The sequence below is a fragment of the Ochotona princeps genome, chromosome 21 (genome assembly GCF_030435755.1).
Source record: "Ochotona princeps isolate mOchPri1 chromosome 21, mOchPri1.hap1, whole genome shotgun sequence".
In the NCBI taxonomy this organism is placed as follows: domain Eukaryota; kingdom Metazoa; phylum Chordata; class Mammalia; order Lagomorpha; family Ochotonidae; genus Ochotona; species Ochotona princeps.
The window spans coordinates 27,573,296-27,595,253 of NC_080852.1; the positions used below are offsets into that span (position 1 = coordinate 27,573,296).

The 21,958-nt window shown below is 53.2% G+C and overlaps 2 protein-coding genes across 17 annotated transcripts in view; one reads left to right on the forward strand and one right to left on the reverse strand.

Moving 5' to 3' along the window:
- The window catches only part of MAP4 (microtubule associated protein 4), a 116,058-nt gene extending 107,966 nt beyond the window's left edge, over positions 1-8,092 (forward strand). For 7 of the 12 annotated variants that reach the window (XM_058678690.1, XM_058678693.1, XM_058678692.1 and 4 more), the window contains 5 exons: positions 1,291-1,383; positions 3,533-3,614; positions 4,815-4,927; positions 6,752-6,941; positions 7,067-8,092. In XM_058678690.1, coding sequence (XP_058534673.1) covers positions 1,291-1,383; positions 3,533-3,614; positions 4,815-4,927; positions 6,752-6,941; positions 7,067-7,074 — 486 coding nt within the window. In that variant the 3' untranslated portion in view covers positions 7,075-8,092. The remainder of the gene's footprint in view (positions 1-1,290; positions 1,384-3,532; positions 3,615-4,814; positions 4,928-6,751; positions 6,942-7,066) is intronic. The other 5 variants (XM_058678694.1, XM_058678698.1, XM_058678699.1 and 2 more) reach the window with 2 other exon arrangements.
- Positions 8,093-9,400: 1,308 nt separating this feature from the next.
- The window catches only part of DHX30 (DExH-box helicase 30), a 35,260-nt gene continuing 22,702 nt past the window's right edge, over positions 9,401-21,958 (reverse strand). For all 5 annotated transcript variants that reach the window (XM_058678702.1, XM_058678703.1, XM_058678705.1 and 2 more), the window contains 16 exons: positions 16,183-16,484; positions 15,697-15,817; positions 15,098-15,247; positions 13,599-13,751; positions 12,499-13,335; positions 12,215-12,290; positions 12,030-12,134; positions 11,639-11,814; positions 11,209-11,415; positions 11,028-11,109; positions 10,767-10,960; positions 10,505-10,664; positions 10,246-10,403; positions 10,045-10,148; positions 9,824-9,963; positions 9,401-9,724 (listed from right to left, as the gene is read on the reverse strand). In XM_058678702.1, the coding sequence (XP_058534685.1) occupies positions 9,471-9,724; positions 9,824-9,963; positions 10,045-10,148; positions 10,246-10,403; positions 10,505-10,664; positions 10,767-10,960; positions 11,028-11,109; positions 11,209-11,415; positions 11,639-11,814; positions 12,030-12,134; positions 12,215-12,290; positions 12,499-13,335; positions 13,599-13,751; positions 15,098-15,247; positions 15,697-15,817; positions 16,183-16,484 (3,219 nt within the window). In that variant the 3' untranslated portion in view covers positions 9,401-9,470. The remainder of the gene's footprint in view (positions 9,725-9,823; positions 9,964-10,044; positions 10,149-10,245; positions 10,404-10,504; positions 10,665-10,766; positions 10,961-11,027; positions 11,110-11,208; positions 11,416-11,638; positions 11,815-12,029; positions 12,135-12,214; positions 12,291-12,498; positions 13,336-13,598; positions 13,752-15,097; positions 15,248-15,696; positions 15,818-16,182; positions 16,485-21,958) is intronic.

Genomic DNA, 21,958 nt, shown 5'->3' on the forward strand with positions numbered 1-21,958 from the left:
CAGGGAATCTTCATCTGGATAAAATGCATCAAAAATGTCTGTCCCCTTTGTCACACTGACTTTGATCCAAATGCCACCTGTCCGTCATCTGACCTGAACTAGAAGGCCCGTCAAGAAAGAGGATGCAGTGGCTCTTGGAGGACAGGGCCAGCGTGGTTTCTTGCCTTCACACCAAAGAGCCAGATTCCTGCCTCTGGTGGGACCAAGAGAACCACAAAGAAGCCCGAGCTAACCCTGTGGGGCCGGGACAGGAGGTCTCGTCCCAAGGAACTGCTCCAGTGGATGGATGGGGAAATGAAGACTACCCCCATGACTTCCAGTAACTGCCAAGGACAAAGCTCATTAGGACGTGGTTTCTAACCAGTTATGCATCATTCAAGTTGCAAAGAAGCCAAGAAATGCGCCGAGGTGACTCTCCTTGAACTGCATTTATGTTTGGCAGAGGACTCTGATCTAGAGGCTGTGGCGTTGGCAAAGAGCCTTTAGTTCCATGGTGGTGGAAGGAAGGGAACTTGGAAGTCCCTTATCTGGAGAGATGCAGGCCCAGCAGCCTTATTGCTCAGCTCCAGGGGAGTGTTAGCTGCAGTGCAGCTGAGCAAGCGTCATTGCAGCATTGCCCAGAGTCACTTCCCTTTCTTGAGAAACTCACAGAACAACGTGCAATCTGGCTCAAGAACATGTGTTACTGCAGAATCAAAAATAGATGTAGGTGAACTTCTGCTGTCCAGTGTTGTGCCTTCTCAGGCTCTCAGATGAATGGGCTGAGCAGCAGCTGTTGAAGCAGCATCCATAACACCTTGTAGTGTCCTGAAACTCTCCACTTGTGTTGTGTGTTAGCAGATCCTTAGTGTTGCCAGTACTTTTCAGGGCGTGTGTCTGGCTGCAGCAGTGGTAGGCCCTGGTGTGCAGAAACATGCCCTCCTTGGGTGAGGACAGGTCCAGATGACCCAGGTCCCTTGCAGGAAGGAGACCAGCTCTCAGGGAAGGTGGGGCTTGTCCTGAGTGAGCACAGCCAGCACCCCCAGAAGTAGGAAAAGCAGCCAAGGGACACCCATGTACAACTCTTTCTGTCCTGTGGTGTTTGTCACACTTCACTTTCTCCCTTCCTCTTTCAGAGTCCTTTTCCTGTTCTTTTCCACACCTGTTCTGTGGACGGTGGGGGTGGAGGTTTAATAGCACCCCTTATTGTTCATTGTGATCATGCGTGGACTCACAGCCTGCCCTGTGTTGGGTCTAACCAGTCCTTCCTTTGTGTTTTTTTTTTTTTTTTCCTGTTCTCCAACACTCTAGGTCCAGATAGTCTCCAAAAAAGTGAGCTACAGCCATATTCAGTCCAAGTGTGGTTCCAAGGACAATATTAAGCATGTCCCTGGAGGTGGTAATGTAAGTATAAGCTCTGGCCAGCTGGCCTCTGAGGCACAAGCCTCTGAAGGGTACACTGGGAAGAGGGCCATAGAGAAGCAGTCCAGCAAATGAGGGGGTGGGGGTGTGGTGCTGAGTCCCTAGAACAGCCTGCGGCTGCTGCCTATTCTTACTCCACTATGTTTCAGGCCTGGTGGGCAGCCGCAAGCCGATGGCCCATCCTGAGTCCATTCTTGGACTGAGTGCCCATGTGGCACCGAGGTATCTCTACTAAGACCGATGTCCAGATTTTCCCAAAGCTCATACTTGAGTTTATTATCATCTCTTCCTACTTCCCTTGTCTACTTATCCCTACTCTCTTGTTGCTCCCCACCCACACATGCACCCACCTTTTGTGTGTGTTTTTATCTGAAAAAGAGTAACATGGAATCTCTCTGCTGGTTCACACCCCAGGTAGCCGCAGCAGCAGGCTCTGGTGCATAGGTGAAGGGGCCCAAGTGTTTTGGCCATCTGTCCCTGCCAAAATGCACCAGCAGATAACAGAATAACCAGGACTTGAACTGGCTCTCTCAGATGCCAGTGGCTTACCATACTGTACCACAATACCCATCCCTCCTTCCTTCTCTCTTATCCTTTTTCTTATATTGTTATCCCTATTCCTTCTCTATTCCTCCCTCTTTTTAGCCCCTTCCCGCTTGTTGATTGTTTCCCTCCCCACCTTCCAAACACCCTTATTTCTGTCAGGCTGCTGTTTCCTACTGGCTGTTCAGTCTGTTGGTGTCACAGCTCACAGGGGGGAGACCAGTGGAGTGTAACAAGCAACACTCTGCATATCCATGCCAGGCTTATCACAGAGCCATCCACAGCCCCACTGCATCTCTTCCAGCTCTGACGGAGAAATAGTCCTGCCTCAGTGTCTCCTAGCTCTTATACCATCCTTCCTCAGCTCTCCTGAACCATTGGGCATTCTGTACTTAGTCCTTCTTTCAGATATTTTAGTCCCAGCCACCTGTTGCCTGCACTCAGGCCATTCTCCCCATGGTCTCCAACACCCTCACAGCTCTGGACATCCCTTGTGCATCCCTCTGACCCCCTGTGCATCAGTACTCACTTCTGTTCCTACACTTCTTCCTGAATGCCCTCATAAATCACAGCAGCCTTTCTTGGCCTAGGCAGAAGGTGTGTCTGCACTCAGGTAGTACCTGTCTGTCCAGCTGATGTTAATGGAACTGGAAATCAACTAAAAAGGGTGAAACTTTTTTTTTTATTTATTTGGAAGAGATACATACAAAGTTGTTCTGTTTATGGTTTTATTTCCCAAAAGTCCACAATAAAAACCTGGTATGGTCCAGGCTGAAGCAGGAGTTAGGAATAGTCCTTCCTGGTCTTTCATGTGAGTAGCAGGCACCCAGGCACTTGAGCCACCACTTGCTGCCTCTCTCTCAGCATGTGCATTGGCAAGAACTGGGAATGAAGTGGAGGTGGGACTTGAATGCAGGCACTCAGACATGGGTTGCCTGTGTCCCTGAAGGAACCTTTCAGAAGTAGAATCTGGTTAATGGGATAAAGATCAGCTCATTCAGATCTCTGCATGGACATGGCCCCAGCATCCCCCCCCCCCCCCCCCAGGATCCTGTCCTGGGTGAACACCGGAGGTGAGCAGCGAGGCATTCAGAGGAAGTTGGGAATTAGAGTGTCGAGGGGCCGCAGTGAGCAGTGTTTACAGGGGATCCCATGGAGTAGGCAGCTACAACCCACAGTCTGACTGGTCAGAGGTTCTCTACTTCCTTCCATGCCTTCTGTCAGCCCCTCTATAACACCACCACAAATAAAGCAAGCACAGGGGGCCAGCATTGCAACTTAGCCAGCTAAGCTACCACCTGTAGTACTGGCATCCCATATGGGCACTGTTTCAAGTTCCAGCTGTTCCACTTCCCATTTGTCTCTCTGCTGATGTGCCCGTAAGCCCCTCCTCAGTTTGTTCAAGGTCAGAGTCATCTTTGTCGGCCAGGGCACAACCCCTCCTCCCAGTCCTTGTGTGGGCACTCTGGTGGCACTTACAGTGGGAGAGGAGAAGATAATAAAGGCTCCAAGAGTTTAGACCTGGAGTTCTCTGTTCTCCAACTTCCCTACCCCCAGGCGATAATAGCGTTTTCATCTTCTTCCCTAGGTTCAGATTCAGAACAAGAAAGTCGACATCTCAAAGGTCTCTTCCAAGTGTGGGTCCAAGGCTAACATCAAGCACAAGCCTGGTGAGTAGCCTCCCAGGTGTCCCCGCCCCCTCCCCCTGGTGGCTGCCAAAGGCTTCCCCCGGCTCTGCTCACTACTTAGGGCTGGGGGCCCACCTCACACCCAGGACATGGGAGCTCTGTGGGCCCTGAAGAGGACCTGTGGGTGCCAGCCTGTGGTGGAGCATTTGCACCTCCTCCCAATACCTACTGTGGGTCTGAGCTGAGGAGCAGGGGCCACAGCACCCCCTGACCCACACCCCGCAGTAGCTCCTAAGCTGTCTCCCAGGGCAAGGCCGCACATTTGGGTAGGAAGGTGTCAGCGGTGCAGCAGGTGTCCTGGAGGGCAGGGTCGGATGCAGGAGGCCACGACGGCTGCCTGCTTCTCAGTTAAGAATACAGCCTACTTCTAAATACTTTCTCTTAAAAGATCATTATAGGTATAGGTTGGTCCTTAATTAGCTTTTGTTGCCTTCCATTTACCTGAAAACCCACAGCTGGGAAATGCCTCCTTCCAAGTCGGGTATTTGCTAGGGCTTAAACTCCTGTGTGTAAGACAACTGGGGCGTGGAGTGAGGAGCCACGTGTTGAGGTTTGTCATGTGAGCTGAGAGACGATGGAGCAGAAGGCCTCTAAGGTGGCCAGGGATGAGCTAGGTGCTGGTCCTCCTGAAGGGCCTTAGTGCATGGGAGAGCAGCCTGGCCTGAGCCTGTTGTCTGCTCTTAGGGCCCCCCTTGGAGTCCTGCCCTTGGTATCATGCCAGGAAGTGGCCTTGCAGCTGCCTGGCCAGCGTGTATCCCGGTCACCAGGAATCCTCAGCCCAGAGCGGTTGAGTTCAGAGCTTTTTCCAGGTGACATTCACATCCTGTTCCCGTCACCCATGAACTGATGGTGTCTCAGGCAGGTCTCCTACCTTTTTTAGTATTCATTTTAGCAGCTGTGAAACAAGGGCTTTGGCAAGCCACTCTTGACATTGTGGGACCCACAGTCAGGAGCAACTGCCCTTCTTGGTGCTCCCTGGGTGGCAGCGCTGTACCCCGTGCCTGCTGCAGATTGTTGAGCAGCTGGCTGGGACACACATGCATCTGCTGGTGCCCAGTGGCCCGCAGCCAGAGAGAGTTGTGACATCCCCATTCATGTATGGAGCATGAAGCTAAGGCTCCTGGCTTGGCCTGCAGGCTATTTGTCAGTCACCCTCCATGACCAGTTCCTTTTCTGTTCCAGGCGGAGGTGATGTCAAGATTGAAAGTCAGAAGCTGAACTTCAAGGAGAAGGCCCAGGCAAAGGTGGGATCCCTCGATAATGTGGGCCACCTGCCTGCAGGAGGCGCTGTGAAGGTAGCGAATGGGACCCAGCTGTGGGGGTTGTGCAGCCAGGGTGGAATCCCAGCAGGGGGGTACCTGTCACCGTCCTTCAGTCTTTAGTCTCCTCAAGAGTGCCTTCCTCACCCCCGCGCCCCTAGCTATTGTCTCATCATTCCTCAACAGTCCTGAGTGAGGCAGAGGAGGTGGAGAGGCCCCTGCCCTGCCAGCTCTAGACAGTGTGTTCCCAGGAGCCAAGGTGTCCTTCCATAGCCATCTCAAAGGCACCATGGGCTGTGCCCTGGACTTTGGCCCAAAGAGGGTTTACCCCACATGTGCTTCTCCCGGCTGCAACATGGCGCAGGAAACAGCCTGCTCGTGGCCTCATGCATGTTCAGTTACCAGCCAGTGCAGACCTGCTGCTTCCAGGTGGCCCTGCCTGTCGCCCCCCTCCATGGGGCTGTAAGGATAGGTGGGGAGGGGCAGAACTTCTGTCCTCAATGCTGGCTGGGTCTCTCCTCCCTCTCTTCCTCCCCTCTCCTCTGTGAGACCCTTTGTGTGCCAAGACGCTGTCCATTCTTTGTGCCATGTCCTGAGGGCTGGGGAACCCTTGTGATGATTCAGTCACTGCTCAAGGATGGTGAGGCCAGGGAGAGGGGATGAGAGCAGTTTTCCCATCCCCTGTATCCCCCTCTCCTACCTCTTTCCCATCTTGTGTCACTGCCTTGGCTCAGCCCTGGTCCCTGCCTTCCCATTCCTGTGCTCCTGGCTGCCGAGGCTCTCAGTCCTTGTGCCCCACCTCTTGTGAGGATTCCACATCAGCTCTGACTCAGGCTGTGTGCCTTTTTCTTTTTCTTTTCTTTTTTTTTTTTAAAGATTTATTTATTTTTTATTGGAAAGTCAGATATACAGAGAGGAGCACAGACAGAGAGGAAAATCTTCCTTCGGATGATTCACTCCCCAAGTGACCGCAACAGATGGTCAGTGCTGCGCCAATCCGAAGCAAGGGCCAGGAGTTTCTTCCAGGTCTCCCACGAGGGTGCAGGGTCAAAAGTCTTTTGGCCATCCTTAACTGCTTTCCCAGGCCACAAGCAGGGAGCTGGATGGGAAGTGGAGCTGCCGGGATTAGAACCGGCACCCATATGGGATCCTGGCACATTCAGGGTGAGGACTTTAGCCACTAGGCCATGCCGCCAGGCCCTGCTAGAGGCTTTTAAAGAGTAGCTTTATTTTATTTATATTGTAAAGCCAGAGCTACAGAGACAAGAGGCCACCCTGCAGGCAGCTGCAGACCAGGATTCTCAACCAGGCTCTTGCAGCCCCATGGCCTGAGTTCTTTTTTCTCTCTGTGAACCATCTCCTTGTCATGATTATTTTTGGAGTTTTCTAGTAGTGAGGCCTATTTCACTTTCTGATTAAACCAACCCTGGACATTATCTGGTCCAGAGCATAGGGGCTCCAGCTCACCAGTGGCTCCCACTGCCGCTGCTGTTCTTCTACTCAGTGTCCCTGAATGTCCTCCTCCTGTTAAGTCCTCCAGGTCCCTGAAGTCTTTTGGGTCCCACCTCCCTGCTTCTTTGTGTCTGGAGCAGGGTCCCTCCCTGAGTTAGCAGGGTCCCTTGTCACACATGCTGTGTGCAAGGGTCCACACCTGCAGCTGTCACCATCCCAATTCCCTTGTGTGGAGAGGCCAGCATTTCTCACCTCAGTTCTGCATTTCAAGAGATCTCCTACCCCCTAGGTCGAGGGCACCAGTAGGGGCAGGGGCAGTGGGCTGGGGTTCTGTGTGAAGTCACCGTCATCACTCATTTCACCCCCTTCCCGACTGACCCTGCATTGTCTCCCCATGTTTCATTGTAGACTGAGGGCGGTGGCAGCGAGGCCCCTCCGTGTCACGGCCCCCCCGCTGGGGAGGAGCTGGCCTGCTCTGAGGCGGCGCCTGGAGCTGGCACCCCCACTTCAGCCAGCGGCCTCAGTGGCCACACCACCCTGTCAGGGGGTGGTGACCAAAGGGAGGCCCAGACCTTGGACAGCCAGATCCAGGAGACAAGTAAGTGGCTGGGCTCTGCCTGAGGGCCAGCCAGGGACCCTGCCACTGGCCGCAACCTCAACGCTCCTTTGTTTTCTGACAAGAGTGTGGCCTCAATTTTAACAAAGTAACCTTTTATTTTCCAGGCATCTAATGATGACATTCTGGTCTCGTCTTCCGTCTCCCCTGTGTTCCCCCTCTTGTCTCCCGTGTCCCCCTCTCCTTCCCCTCCTCCCGTGTCACTGCAGATTGAGACCTACAGGCTGACGTTCCGGGCCAATGCCAGGGCCCGCACCGACCATGGGGCCGACATTGTCTTCCGCCCTCCCCACTTCCCTGGTGGCCCCAGCTTGGGCTCGCGGGCCCTTGGCCACCTCCCCCGGGCTGTCCACTAGAGCTAGGCGCACTTGGGTGCTGGGCTGCCCTCAGGTGCCCCCCGTTCCCGCCGCACTTGCTTAGGGCAGCAGTAGCAGCCCATCCCTGATGGTTCCTTCCACTCGCTGCTTCATCCCCATTACCATCATCCATTGCGCCACTGCTCAGCCAATTGCAGGAGGTGTGGGGGTACGGTCTGAGCTGGGATCTGCGTGGGGAGGACCGGATTTCAGCCAAACTCTGAAGAAACTGACACATCCCTCCTCCCTGGAGCAGTGGAGTTTGCTTCCACATGGTGGCCAGGTCCTGCCCTGTCCCCTGGAGCCCTAGAGCTCAGTAGGGTGCCCACTGCTGCAGTGCAGGCAGCACTAGCCCCACGCTGCCTTGCCCTAGGCTAGTTAGGGTAGGGCTGCCTGTCCCACTGCTACTGCGTCTGCCAGCTGCTCTCACACACTCTTGCATTTTACCCTTTTCTTCTAATAACCTAAAACCTGGTGGGTAGTTTGGCAGATTGAAGCCATGTCTCAGTGAATGTCCTCAGTAGGTGTAGAAGGAGATGGAGGAATGTCCTTATGCCTTTACCTAAGAAGATGTCAGGCATCGGGGCTGTCCTGCAGTGGACAGCCTGGGGCTTGGAGGCAGGTGGACAGAGGCTGTGGCCTGGTGAGCAAGTCAGGCACATTAGCAACTGATCCATGTGGCCTGGTGCTGATGGCGTTCTGGGAGTTTGCTTCTTGTCTAACCCTGAGAGGCTGGTTTTGGTGCCTGCCCCCATTACCTGGGATGCAGAATACAAGACCAGGAACAGGGAGGGGCATGGAAATCAGATTCCTTCAGGTCTACAAGCAAGTCCAGGCGTTGGACTCTCAAGCCCTCTTGCCCAAGGAAGCCTGGGGTGTTGGAACATTTGTGATGGGGAATCAGGTCTGGAAAGTTAAAAATCAAAGGTGTAACGCTGAGGCCACCCAACTTCCCTGATGGCCAGCTTCTCCGGAAGGCCCCAGCACGCCCAGTGTTAGTCTAGGAGCGGCTGCGGTGTTCCTGGGAAATGTATTGACACAAGATTATCTTATTGCACTTGTACTTTTTGTATTAAAGTTTGCATGGTTTCTAATAAAGGATTAAAACCAGAGTTTGTAGTGAAGTGGCCTGGGAGTTCCCAAGGGGCTTCTCCAGAGTGCACCTTCTGTGATGCAACATTGCTCAGATGACCCCTCTGGCCCTTTTGTGCTCCATCTAGCTCTGCCCTGGCATCCCCTGCAGCTGGAGGCAAGGTGGAGGCTTCACTGTGCCTCCCAGCTGCTGCCCATTTGAGACTGCAGCTCCTGCAAAGTAAAACCCCAGGGTCTAGAGATCATGTCATTGTACCTGAGGCTTAGGGTCCTAGTGTTCTGTCAGCACACAAGAGGCAAGGTCAAGCTACAGGGAAGACATCTGGTAACCCCAGGGCCACAGAGTGCTGTGCAGTTTGGCCACATGAGCCCTCCAAGAGGGCAACTGTTGGTGTTCTTAGAGGTTGGCTGGAGACAGTTCGTTTGGAGGGTCCCCAGAGCTGGAGAACATGAAGTGGCTGCCTGGCAGGCAGGGGAGCAGCCGCCAACACAAGATGTGCGCTGCTCTGCAGCAACTTCAGCAGGAGACATTTCTGTGCTTCCAGATTTGCTTATTGCCCCAGCCCAACCTTCCTGTGTCAACCCATCAACTTGTTGTAATGGTTTCAAGAGTAAATAAAGCTGCCTGATATCTTACCATGCAGGCCTATGCTCTTCTGTCTCTACTACCATCTGTAATAGCTCATCACCAGGGAAGACTCAGCCCCTCATCAAGGGTTTCTGGCAAGAAGACTATGGTCCAGGCAGGATTGGTAAGAAGCAACTCCATGCCCAAATACATCCATGTTGGCCAGTGATGGCTGACTGGAAGCGCTGTGCAAGCATGGAAGCTTCAACTTTTGAGGGTGGGGAGAGGGAAAGAGTTCAAAAACCCCTCTACCCTGAGGCTCAGACCTTTCCCCACCACAAAATCCAGTCCCTACAATCTTTTTGACTCAAGGAACTGTGGCCCAGGGCCAAGACCCCAAGAGGATGCCCCATTGGGTAGCAATGTTCACAAGGGATAAATAGAACTTTATTTTAAATAAACATTTGCACTCTGTACATAGCCCCAGGGAGGGGCTCAGTCGTCCGCTGTCTTGCGCACATCGAAGCTGCCACAGGGTCCTCGCAGTAGCTCTGCCAGCAGTGCCAGCAGCTGCCCGTGCTCCTGCTGCACACTGGGGGGAAGAGCTGCTAGCTCACTGCGCAGGCTCCGCTCTACCATGCGGCCCAGTGCCCGTCGCAGCTCCCTCAGCAACCGCACAGTGCGTGAATCTCCCTCCAGCCGCAGAAGGTCACTGTCACTCAGTGAAATGGTGGCACGGCGCCCATCATCTGTAGAAGAGGAGAAACCAGGGACTTGGGTAAGAGCAGGCCTTTGAGGACCTGGATCGGCCCGCAGAGCTCTGCAGCCTTGGATCCACAGCTACCCACCACGGATGTGCACATCGCCATCAGTCAGGAGCAGCACAGCCAGCGGGTGCACCTGGGAGGAGTCCCGGACAAAGACGCTGCCATTGGACTTGACTGCCATGAAGTACGTCAGCCATCGGCTCCGTAACCGTGTGGCCTCCCTAGAGAACATAGGCAGGCTATGGTGAGACCACCCTGCTGGCCCTACCCAGCTACCAAATGCACTCAAGCCTGCTACCCACCTGTTAATGGTCGACTTGTGGAGCAGGATGTTGCCTGATTTGGTCCTGTATGTGACACTGTTGGGCTTGAACTTCCCTTGCCGGGTCACCTTACCCTGCCTCACCTGCAGGGTTTTGAAGAAAAAGATGGGTGGGGTCGGGGAAAGAAGTAAGGTTGTGCGATAGCCAGACCCTTGTCAGCTACCACCCCAGCTGCTGCACCTGGATGAGATTGGGGTAGAGACCAGCCATAAGCACACCCTTCACCAGCTCCTCCTCCTCACTGTACTCGTTGCACTGGGCAGAAGGTAGCGTGCAGTCTGAGGGTTTCCCCACCAGGAAAGCCTCATAAATGTTCTCAGAGAATTGCTTGATGAGTCCTGCAGAGACAAGCATTGCATGAACCAGGGCTCAGGGACAGTAGGCAGTGTAGGTGAAAATGGGCATGAGGAATTTGGGGGAAGGGTAGGGGACTGCTGACCATGGATGAAGCGTAGGCTGGGTGCATAGAGCAGATGTTCCTCCAGGTAGTTTTCCCGGGAGCTGCGGTCCTGCCAACGCAGCACCTCCTCCCAGCCGGCTACAGCCCGCACAAAAGCCAAGTGGTCGCTGCCGCTGTCATGGCTCAACAATGCCTTGACCTGGGGGGTCGGGGGTGGAGTACCCAGGGTCACAGTGGGTCAGGACAGAATGTGGAAGGCTGGAAGGGATGACAGAGGCCTTGGGTAGGGACTGAGTCTGACCTTGTCCACTTCCGCTCGGTTCTGCAGGCTGCTGCTGAAGGGGTCTCGGGTGAGACAGGAAACTACTACCAGCAGCGGGTGCAGGCAACGGAAGATGGCAGCCAGCACGATGGCCTTAGCCAGCCGAGGATCGGTGGAGATGTGGGCCAGACGCTGCCCCAGAGTAGTCAGGTACTCTCGCTGGTCCAGAACCCCTGCAATGGCGGAGTTGTCAGTCCCACCTGAGAGCCACCCCATAAGCCTAGCCCAGCCCCTACTCACCGATCTCCTGCAGCAAGATCACGGCCTCATCTACCGCCTTGATGTTGGGACTGTCCACAGCCTTGGAGAGGAACTCCACAGCCTGCAGAAGGAACAAGCCAGAGCCCCCCGCCCAATGAGCCTGCACCTTGCCAGGCTTCTCCCAAAGCCAGCCTCATCCAACCCCCCAAGCCCTGCACACCGTCTTCTCAGGCATGTGGATCTTGGCTTGCAGCACCAAGTTCTCAAGAGGTGTGCGCAGGATCTCCGGCACTTGGAAAGGAACCATCTTCTCCAGGCGGCTCCGTGGGAACAAGTGGTAGGCAAAGCCTGACTGACAACGTCCCGCCCGGCCCCGGCGCTGGATCACATTTGCTCGTGACACCCACACAGTCTCCAGGCAGGATACCTGGGGGAGGGGGCAGGTGAGCAGCTACATGGACACAGCAGGATGTCTTCTGTGTCCCCATTCCTGGAATAATCCAATGGCCCCCTTGACTTGGACAGTGAGACCCCAAGAGCATGGCCTTCTGGAGACCCAGAGCAGGTGTACGGCAGATGAGGGCTAGGGGCCACCTCAGAACTAGAATTATTCCCCCGGAGACTGAATGGACCCAGGAAGTAGGTGTCACCTTGGTCTTCAGGTCGTAGCGTTCCTCCTTGTGCAGACCACTGTCCACGACATGCACAATGTCATTAACAGTGATGGAAGTCTCAGCAATATTGGTGGCTAAAACAATCTTGCGCACCCCAGGCGGAGGCTGCTGGAATATGGCCTTCTGGTCCATCATGGGGATGTTGGAGTGCACTGGGGGCGAGATGCATACTGTTGAGGGCATGCACCCAACCACTGGAGCAGGGCAAGTATGCTGCCCCATCTTATTGAAACTGAGGCCTATGCCCAGCACAAACTGACGCAGCTGGATCACCAGCATGGGCCTCGATTACACTTGGGTGGGTTCCCAGAACTAGGGACAAGGCCCCTTTGTAGGGGGTGCATGCTTCCTTGTGGCAGGCTCTCACCTGGCAGGATGAGGTACTTGCTCTCATGCAAGCCCAGGGCCTCCTGGAGGCGCTGCTGTACTCCTCGGATCTCCTGCCACCCAGGCAGGAAGCACAGGATTCCACCTACAAGAGGCACTGCAGGTGTGAGCAGTTGCTCCTGCCCAGCTCTCAGACAGGGCAGAGGGCAGAAGGCAAGCACCCACCTGGCTCCCCACAGGCATCAATATGCAGAACCAGATCGGTTACAAGGTCCAAGTCGAGCGCACATTCATCCTCTGACTGGGGTAGGGAAGAGAGGCCCCGGTCACAGCCCCAGGCAAGGGCTTGTGCACAGGACACAGCCATGTGACAGAGCCAGTGACACACCAACACCAACCCCTCACGAGCCTGCCACAGAGGCCCTGCCTAGGTGGTATGCCCAAGGGTCCCAGGGAGGGAGGGACTCTTCAGAGAGGCCTCTATGAGCTGAGGGGACAGGGTTCCTCACCTCATGGTGCCGGTGCCGGTGTGGGTACTGGTGCTTGCCCAGCTTGAGCAGGATGTCCTCCAGGTAGTGCTCTTTGACAGGGTACATGAAGCCAGGCACCTTGATGACAGGGCAGCCACCAAAGTAACGGGAGAAGCGCTCATTGTCGCCTGTGGCACTCATGAGCACCAGGCGCAGGGCTGGATTGAGCCGCTGCAGGCCCTTGAGCAGAATGAGCAGGAAGTCTGTGTTTACGTCCCGCTCATGCACTTCGTCCACAATTACATGGCTCACGCCCTCCAGGCTGGGGTTGCTCTGCAGCTTCCGCAGCAGGATGCCCACGGTGCAGAAGAGCAGCGCCCCACCACGGGCTGGAGGTTTGCTTTCCAATCGCACCTGGAAGCCCACGTTCCGGCGCAGGGAGGGGCCCAGTTCATGGCTCACACGCTGGGCCACGGACACAGCTGAGATGCGGCGAGGCTGGGTGATGATGACGTTGCAGCGGGCACCACGGCCCTCGGTCACATAGCGCTCCAGCAGCAGCTGCGGGATGCGTGTGGTCTTCCCACAGCCCGTGTCCCCAGAGATGACCACCACTGGGTGCTGCTCAATGGCATTGAGGATGGTGTCCCGATGGGGGTCGACAGGGAGCTGAGGGGTCTCTTGCCAGACTGGTCCTCGCCGTCGCCACAATTCTAGCAGGTTCTGGCTCAGCCGCACTTCCTCTGCTTCTGACAGGGGCATGTAGGGCTTGCCCGTTATGGGGTCACTCAGGGGCCCCGAGTCCTTGCTCAAGGGCAAGATGTCATCACTCTGCAGCCGCACCTCTGGAGAGATCCATGAGTTGTCCACAGGGTACTGGGGGGAGGAGACAAACCACTGAAGACAAAGACAGCTTTCCTGTTCCCAAACAGGCCCAGCCTCGTCCCACACATGAAGTTAGTTCAACCCCACCCCCATCCCCAGACACAGAATGCAGTCTTTGACTGGCCTGGGAACCATGTGGCCAAGACTAGGCTGCTTGAGCTGTTGGGGGTGGTTCATCATCAATGGGGAAGAGTGGGGAGGGGTGGGTCCCACTGCCTGCTGCAGGTGGGAGAGGGGTGCCCAGGTCCTCTTACATGATTCAGGAAGGTCTCTATCTTGCGGAGGATGGGCTCCGGCACCTGGATGGTGCACGGCCGACGCTGGGTTTCCCCTAGCTCCCGCAGGGAAGCCAGATTATACATGGCGTGGGTGAGCGGCTCGTTGTTCCTGTCTACCAGGCCCAGGCTCTGCAGAGAGGACAGGCGAAACTCGGTGTGCACTCTGACCCCAAGAACTGGCCAGGAGCCTCAGGAGCACTAAGGCCGACGCAGGACCCACCAGCCTTTGCTAAGAGACTGGCTTTCTGCTGACATGGTAAGGCCTCAAGAAACTAGGACCACAAAGATTCTACAAAATAAAAATTTTAACTTAGCTAGCTAAAAATCAAGAAAAGCTAAATCTAAAGTAGCAAAGCAGAGAAGCCCCCAAGTGTGTGACCCCTTCGCTTGAACCAACTTCACTCCACCCCTCAAAAGCCGACACCCACCTGCCCACAGATTTCAGCATGTCACATCAGCTCAGTCCCACTGCAGCTGCCCAGGACTACCTCCTAGTCTCTGTATGGCCTTCTGTCTGACAGCTTGCCACATGCATACATACATGGCATCTGCTGTCAGTGTCCACTTAATTACCAGGATAAAATGTGCCAGGTGAACACTACCTTGTTTCCTAGCATGCCTTAAGGTCACCTCATCAGAAAGCAAAGCCATTCTTATCCCCAAGTAAAACACAAGTGCTGTCTCCTGTCACCTACAAGGTGTACACTCTACTGCTCAAATGCCTAGGTCTAGTGCTCCCTTCAGGGACCTGTTCTTCACTGAAACTTCCTGTGAGGTGTGAAGACTCATCTAGAAAGTCAGCGCCGGGACCAGCCAAGTGGATGCCATACTGGCCCTGTGCTTCAGGAAAGGTCTTCACCCTCTCCCGGCTCTTGGGGTTTCATCAGGCAGCCTTACTGATGGGGAGCAACAACCCAACTTCCCAACACCTTAGCCAGTGGGGGAAGCTCGTTCCTAACCAGGCAGATCTGTGCCACACACCTTCTTTCTGATGGAGAAGAACCCAGAATGCCAGAAAGTCTCCTGAGATGGGGCAGCAAGGTCATTCAGTCCCACTCTCCTCTCGCCCACACCTGCTTGCCCTTCCTCTTCCATACATCCCATCAGTTGTGTTCTGCCCCAGAAGCACAATGGCATGCTGGACAGCGCAGAGCACCACAGGCCTGCCTGGCTCTCACACACTGTCTGAAGCAGCTGGTACAGTGAAGACTTGTGCTTCTGTGCCCTGGACATTACTGGCTTCCAGAATACACATACAGCTCAGGTCATCAGGATCTCTGTGGGCAGAGACTATCATCCCAACACCACCACGAATAGCATCCTGTCAGGCAGGTCTCCTGGCTTTACCAGGTCTGACCAAGTACAGAGAAGGCTGAGCTTGCAGGCAATGCTCCTCCACTGGGATGCTGAGGGAGCCACAGACACAGCAGCCCACCAACACACGCACACTGCAACAGGGACCCTGCTAGACTCACCTTCAGTTTCTTGCAGGCCAAGGCTGCTGCCTTGTTCTCAGCCTCTGCTTTGCGGCGCCCTTTGGCAACAAAGGTCATAGGACAAGGCCAGAGCAGGGTGAGTGTCGACAGCTTGGTCTTGGTGCCCACAGTATGGAACTGCATGAGGTTCTACATGGAAGGCAAGTGGAGATGGTGACAAAAGGGATTGCCAAGTGATGCGTGATGTTCTCAGAATGCCTGGGATGGTGCCAGTGATGGACTGTTTCAGTGGTTACCTCAGCACAGCAGGACCATCAGGACCCACAAGACAGGGGGCACTTAGCCCAGGATTAGCTGATGCTGTGCTCAGCATCGACAGCAGCAGAGGTGTCTGAGCAGTGCCACAGGGCCTTCTGTCCTGCCCACTGTCCTCTCAGCCTCTGGACAGAAGGCTTATTTGCCCAAAGTCCCTCGGCCTGGCAGCAACGATGAAATTATCACATCAGCAAGACAACTGCCAGCCCTCCTACCTCCTGTACTCGCACAATCCCCAGCCCACTCTCTGGGCTCCTGCATGTAGACTCGGATGTATTCCTGCATCCCCACCACACCGTGCATTTGGAGAAAGCTCAGCTCACCTTGGCTGTGGAGGAGGACGTTGCAATCTGAATCACTTTGGCCAGGAGGTTCTTGGGAAGCGGAAACTGAGTCAGAGCCCTGATAGCACTGTCATCGTCGGTCATTTCCAAGGAGCCCCCCCTGGGAGGAACAGAAGGTCAGGTGTAAAAGCGCTCTCTTCTTGAGACCTGGAGGCTAGGATGCCGCAGCCAGGGGGCAGGGAGCATCCAGCAGGCTGGGCCTCACTGCTCCACCCATGAGTATCCCTCCTTCAGGGATCCCCACAGGGCAGAGAGCAGACAGAGCCCCCTATGAACTGAGCAGAGGACTTGTGTTGTGAAATAGGAAAGGCCCGAAACAGCACAGTACCACAGTGGCCATCCCCCAGGAACGAGCAGCCAACCCAACAGGGCATGCAGTGTGGCACAGGGACCCCAGGAAACATGCACCCCTCCCCATGTCACAGTGCACCACTGTCCCCTGTATACCCCCAACTCCAACTGTACCTTGAGTCCCTGAGTGGGTTGTGGGAGTCTTGCTGGGTCATAGACAGAAACTCAGTAACATCAATGGTCCCCTCTTCTAGCTCCTCCTCTTCCTCTTCCTCTTCCTCCCTGCCCAAGGAGCGGGACAGGCTGCCTGGTCCCCCTGGCCGAATGTTCTCAGGATTCAGCTGCCGCCAGGAAGTGGGGGGCATGGTGGGTTCCGGGCGCCACCAGCTGTCAGCTGGTGAGCCAAAGCGGTCAGCTAGCACTCGGTACTTGGCTGCATCAAACAACTCATTGCGGGGACCCAGCAGCCCCCAGCCCTAGGGAAAGGAAGGAAACTGTGAGGGTCCATGCCATCTTTTTACCTGGGTCATGCCTGACAACAGTAGTCCCCAAATTATGTATCTACCCACCTCGGCTGTTACTCGAGAAATGAGCACAGAGAATGCTTAGAAACATCTAGCTTTGGTGCCAGTGCTTTGGTGCAGCAGGTTAACCTCCAGCTGGTGATACCAACACCTCATCTTAGAATGTTAGATTGAGTCCTGGCTCTTATGCTTCTAACCCAGCTCCCTTCCAGTGTGCTGAGAAGACAGTGAGGATGGCCTAGATGCCTGGACAGCTCCACCCACATGAGAGACTCCAGTGAAGCTCCAGGCACTTAGCTTTGGCCTGGCTCCCATGTGCTGGTTGCAGCATCTGGGGTAGTGAACCAACAGATCAGTCTTTCTCTCTGTCTTCCAAAAAAATCTTGGGCCCAGCACGATAGCATAGTGTAGCGATTAAAGTCCTCGCCTTGAAAGCACCAGCATCCCATATGGACGTAGGTTCTAATCCTGGTGGCCCCACTTCCCATCCAGCTCCTTGCTTGTTTCCTGGGAAAGCAGTCGAGGACAGTCCAAAGCCTTGAGACCCTACACCCACGTGGGAGACCCGGAAGAAGCTCCTGGCTTCTGGCTTTGGATTGGCTTAGCTCCCGCCGTTGCTACTATTTGGGGAGTGAACCATCGGACGGAAGATCTTCCTCTCTCTCTTCCTCTTGGTATATCTGCCTTTCCAATATAAATAAATAAATTTTAAAAACCCAGCTTGTGCCTGGTGCGATAGCCTAGTAGATAAAGTCCTCACCTTGCATGCACCAGGATGATCCCATATGGGCACTGGTCTGTATCCCAGCTGTTGCACCACTTCCCATCCAGCTTGCTGCTTGTGCCCTGGGAAAGCAGTCAAGGATGGCCCAAAACCTGGGGACCCTGCACCCATGTGGGAGACCTGGAAGAAGCTCTTGGCTCCTGGCTTAAGATCAGCCATTGCAGACACTTAGAAAGTGAACAAGCAGATGAAGATCTCTGTCTCTGCTTCTCTCTGTAAATCTGAGTTTCCAATAAAAATAATTCATTACAAAAAAAAAAAAAAAGCCTTGGGCCTGGCACAGTAGCCTAGCGGCTGCAGTCCACACCTTGCACACACCATGATCCCATGTGGGCTCAGGTTCTATTCCCGGCAACTCCGCATCCATCCCATCCAGCTGGCTACCTGGGAAGGCCATCAAGGACGGCCCATAGCCTTGGGACCCTGCACCTGCGTGGGGGACCCACAGGAGGTTCTTGGCATCTGGCTTGGTTTTGACCATTATGGTCGCTTGGGGAGAGAAAAGTGGACACAATATTTTTGTTTCCCCTGTTCTCTGTATCTGACTTTCCATTAAAAAGTGAATCATAAAAAAAAAAAAAAATCCTCACTTAGATAATGAAAGGTACAAAATAAATGCTTCCATCAAGTTTGAAACAAAACCAAGCCCGGCACAGCACCCTGCCTGTGGTCTGGGAAAGCAGTCAAGAACGGCCTAAAGCCTTGGGACCCTGCACCCGTGTGGGAGACCCAGAGGAGGTTCCTGGCTTCTGCTTGGGACTGACTCAGTTCTGGCCGTTGCAGTCACCTGGGGAGTCAGTGGACTGAAGATCACTACATCTGTCTCTCCTCTGTACATCTGACTTTCCAATAAAAATAAATAAAATCTTAAAAAAAAAAGCAAAACAAAACAGAGAACTCTAGGAGGCTTCAGTGAGTATTACGATTCAGCAATGGACACAAAAACTATGCTAGGAATACATTCACAGAAAATTCTAAATATTCCTAAAAGAATGTATATAAGGGGTGTCACATTGGCATAGTATGCTAATCCTACTCCAGCAGTGTAGCAATCCATACACTGGTTGCAATCCCAGCTGTATTCATTTGATCCAGCTCTCTGCTTAAGGCCTGGGAAGGCAACAATGGATGGATCAAGTCCCGAGGTCCCTGCACCCACATGGAAGACTCAGAGGAAGCTCCTGGCTTTGGATCAGCGTGGCTCTGGCCATTCTAGCCATTTGGGGAGTGAACCAGCAAAAGATCTCTCTCTATCCTCACTCCCTCCTTCTTTCTCTGTAATTCTTTCAAATAAATAAAAAATTTTAAAAGCCATAATATTCTCTCATATTTGTTCAATGGCCATAATTAAGATAAGCAACAAGAACTAGTGAACATGTTAAGAACACAGCAGTTATTACAAAAATGAAGGCAGATGATCCTCAGGTGTCAACACAGAAGTACCACGCACCCCCGCAGTACCTCAACATCAGCCCCTCGTAGATGTACCTGTACCCCCATTTTCACTGCAGTGTCATCCACAATGTCCTAGACATAGCAAAAATCCCATGTCTGCCAGTGCAGGAGGGGCTAAAAAGGCTGTGGTACATACAAGGATCCTTCCAAAGTTTATGGAAGTGGGATTAAAAGATCAATCTATCTGTGGGGCAGGAATTTGGCCTAGTAATTAAGAAGTCATTTGGGATGCTCACATCCATGCTGAAGTGCCGGAGTTGTAGTCCTACCTCTACTCCTAATTCTAGCTTCCTGCTGATGTGCAGGAAGTGTGAAAGACCCTGACTGGCCCTGCTAGCCCTGGGGAGAATGAAGCAGCAGATGGGGAAACTACCTTTCTTGCTCTCTTCCTGCTTTTCAAATACATTTTTATACATACATACATTTTAAAGGTAAGTTTATGGGCCACTGTTATAGCACAGTGGTAAAACCATTGCCTGTATAAGGGCGCTGGTTCAAGTGCCAGGTGCTTCACTTCTGATCCAGCTCTCTTTGAGTGCACCTGGGAAAGCAGCACAGGATGGCCCGCCCATCTCCTTAGGCCCCTGCATTCACATGGGAAGCTCTTGGCTCATCTGGCTCAGTCCTGCCCGCTGTAGGCATTTGCAGAGTAAACCAGCAAGATTTCTATCTGTCTCTCTCCTCTCTCTCTGTAGCTCTGCCTTTCAAATGATAACATACAATATTTTGGTACTATATATGACTCATGAACTTCTGAAGATACCTCATATGTATGGACTGCAAAATTTTAAGAACTAATATAAACTTTTTTTATTTTCCATGAGCTTTCCGAGTCCCTGCATATATTCAATGGAAAGTTCTTCAGTCTTACGAAAGGTGATCCTACCAATGTAACACACCAATGGACCCACAGGACATTCAGCTACGTGAAGCAAGCCAAATGCAGAGAATCAACTACTGTATCAGCTCTATCCAACAGGTGGACAGAGCAGAGGGGCAGGAAGGGGATGGAGGCGGCGACGTGGCCAGAGGATACCAAGCTACAGGTATGGTAGATCTGGAAGTCCAACGACCTAAGGTACAGCACAAGGCCTATAATAATGACAGTATTGTATCTTGAAAACTGGTTAAGAGGATGTATTTTAGATTTTCTTAGCACACACACACAAATCAAGAATAACTATATAAAGCAATGGATATATTAATTTGCTATGTGTGTGTATGTATATGTAGATAAAGATGCCTAATATAGACTGCCCTGGGGGGGTAAGATCATCTCTAACTAAGAATCATGAAGGTAGAAACAGCTTACCGGAGATGGAGATTTTGAGACATGAAACATAGCAAGACAGCTGAGCCTGTAAGGGTAAGATTTTTCAAGAAGGGCACGGCGCGATAGTGTAACAGTTAAGGTCCTCCCCTTGAGTGCACCAGCATCCCATGTGGGACCTGGTTCTAATCCCGGCTGCTCCACTTCCCGTCCAGCTCCCTGCTTGTGGCCTGGGAAAGCAGTCGAGGACAGCCAAAGCCTTGGGACCCTGCACCTGTATGGCAGACCTGGAAGAAGTTCCTGGCTCCTGGCTTCAGATCGGTGCAGCACTGGGCGTTACAGCCACTTGGGGAGTGAATCATCGGATGGAAGATCTTCCTCTCTGTCTCTCCTCTTCTCTGTACATCTGCCTTTCCAATAAAGTAAATAAATCTTTAAATTAAAAAAAAATATTTTTCAAGAAGTAGTAGAGAAAAAGAACAATGTTTCAGAGAGTGGGAGAGTGGCGCATATACATACACACACACACACGGAGAGAAGCAGGGATCTTGGGAACTGGGAAGAGAAGTCTGGTGGGGCCAAAGCCACACTGCCCTCAAGCACAGGGAACTGAGAACAGGAGAGGTTTGGCCAAGTGTTGCTGCAGTCACTGATAACCAGTGCTACATGCCAGACAGTACACGTACTCAAAAGTGACCAGCGGCCAGAAGACAGCCTTTTCTGGGAGAGAGAAAATGCTAACCACCAGCCCCCAGATTGGTCTGCGCTGGAAGAGGGGCCAAAAGAAAAGCTCTGAATTCCTGTACAGCTACAGAAAGGCATCAGCAGAGAAACCCCAAAGAGAGGGAAGAGTGAAAGGAGGCACAGAGAAGCAACACGAAAAGACAACAGAGAAAAGAAGCGGTGATGTGTGGGTCCAGAACAGCACGGGGAACCATCCTCTGCAGGGCAGAGAAGAAGTAAGGTCAGGGGAAGCCCAGAATCAGGAGGCAGACAGGAAGACCCATGAAGATGAGATGCCTCCAGGCTGGCAGAGCTACAAAGGCAGTCTGTTAGGGATGCAGAAAAACTGGTGGGGCCAGCGCAATGGCTCAACTGGCTGATCTTCCACCTGACACTGCCAGCAGCCCATATAGGGACCACTTAATGTCCTGGCTCTATTTCCCTTCCAGCTTCCTACTGGTAGCGTGGGAAAGCAGTCGAGGATGACCCAAAGCCCTAGTACCCTCACCCACATGGGAGACCCAGAAGCAGCTCTTGGCTCCTGGCTTCCTAACAGCTCCAGCTGTTGCAATCATTTTGGGAGTAACCCAGCAGGCGAAAGATCTTTCTGTCTCTCCTCCTCACTGTAAACTGGCAGGCCACACCAAAGGCCCTGTAAAGGCCAGGTAACTTCTGCAAAGTGAGACAGCCAACCATCACCTTCCCAATACAGGACAGGATCATGGGGCTGGCACAGTGACAATGGGTAAGCCAACACCTATGATGCCAGCATCCCCTATAGGCAGCAGTTCAAGTTATAGCTATTTCACTTCTTATCAAGCTCACTACTACTGTGCCTAGAAAGTCCAGGCTTCCTGGCTTTGGCCCAGCCCAGTCCCAGCCATTGTAGCAAGTTTCGGAGTGAACCACATGGAAGATTTCTCTTACCTTGTTTTTCTGTAACTCTGCTTTTCAAATAAATAAATAAATATTTTGCTATTGTGAAAGTTACTGAATTTCTTTTTTTTTTTTTTTTTTTAATTTGTAAGATGGAGTAAGAGAGAGATTTTCCATTCTTCCATCTGCTGACTTGGATGCAGATCCCCAGTGAGCTGGGCCCTGCTCCACTGCTTTCCCAGATTCATTATCAGGGAGCTAGATCAGAGGTAGAGCGGCCAAGCTTCACCCAGTGTCCATATGGGATGCCAGCACTGC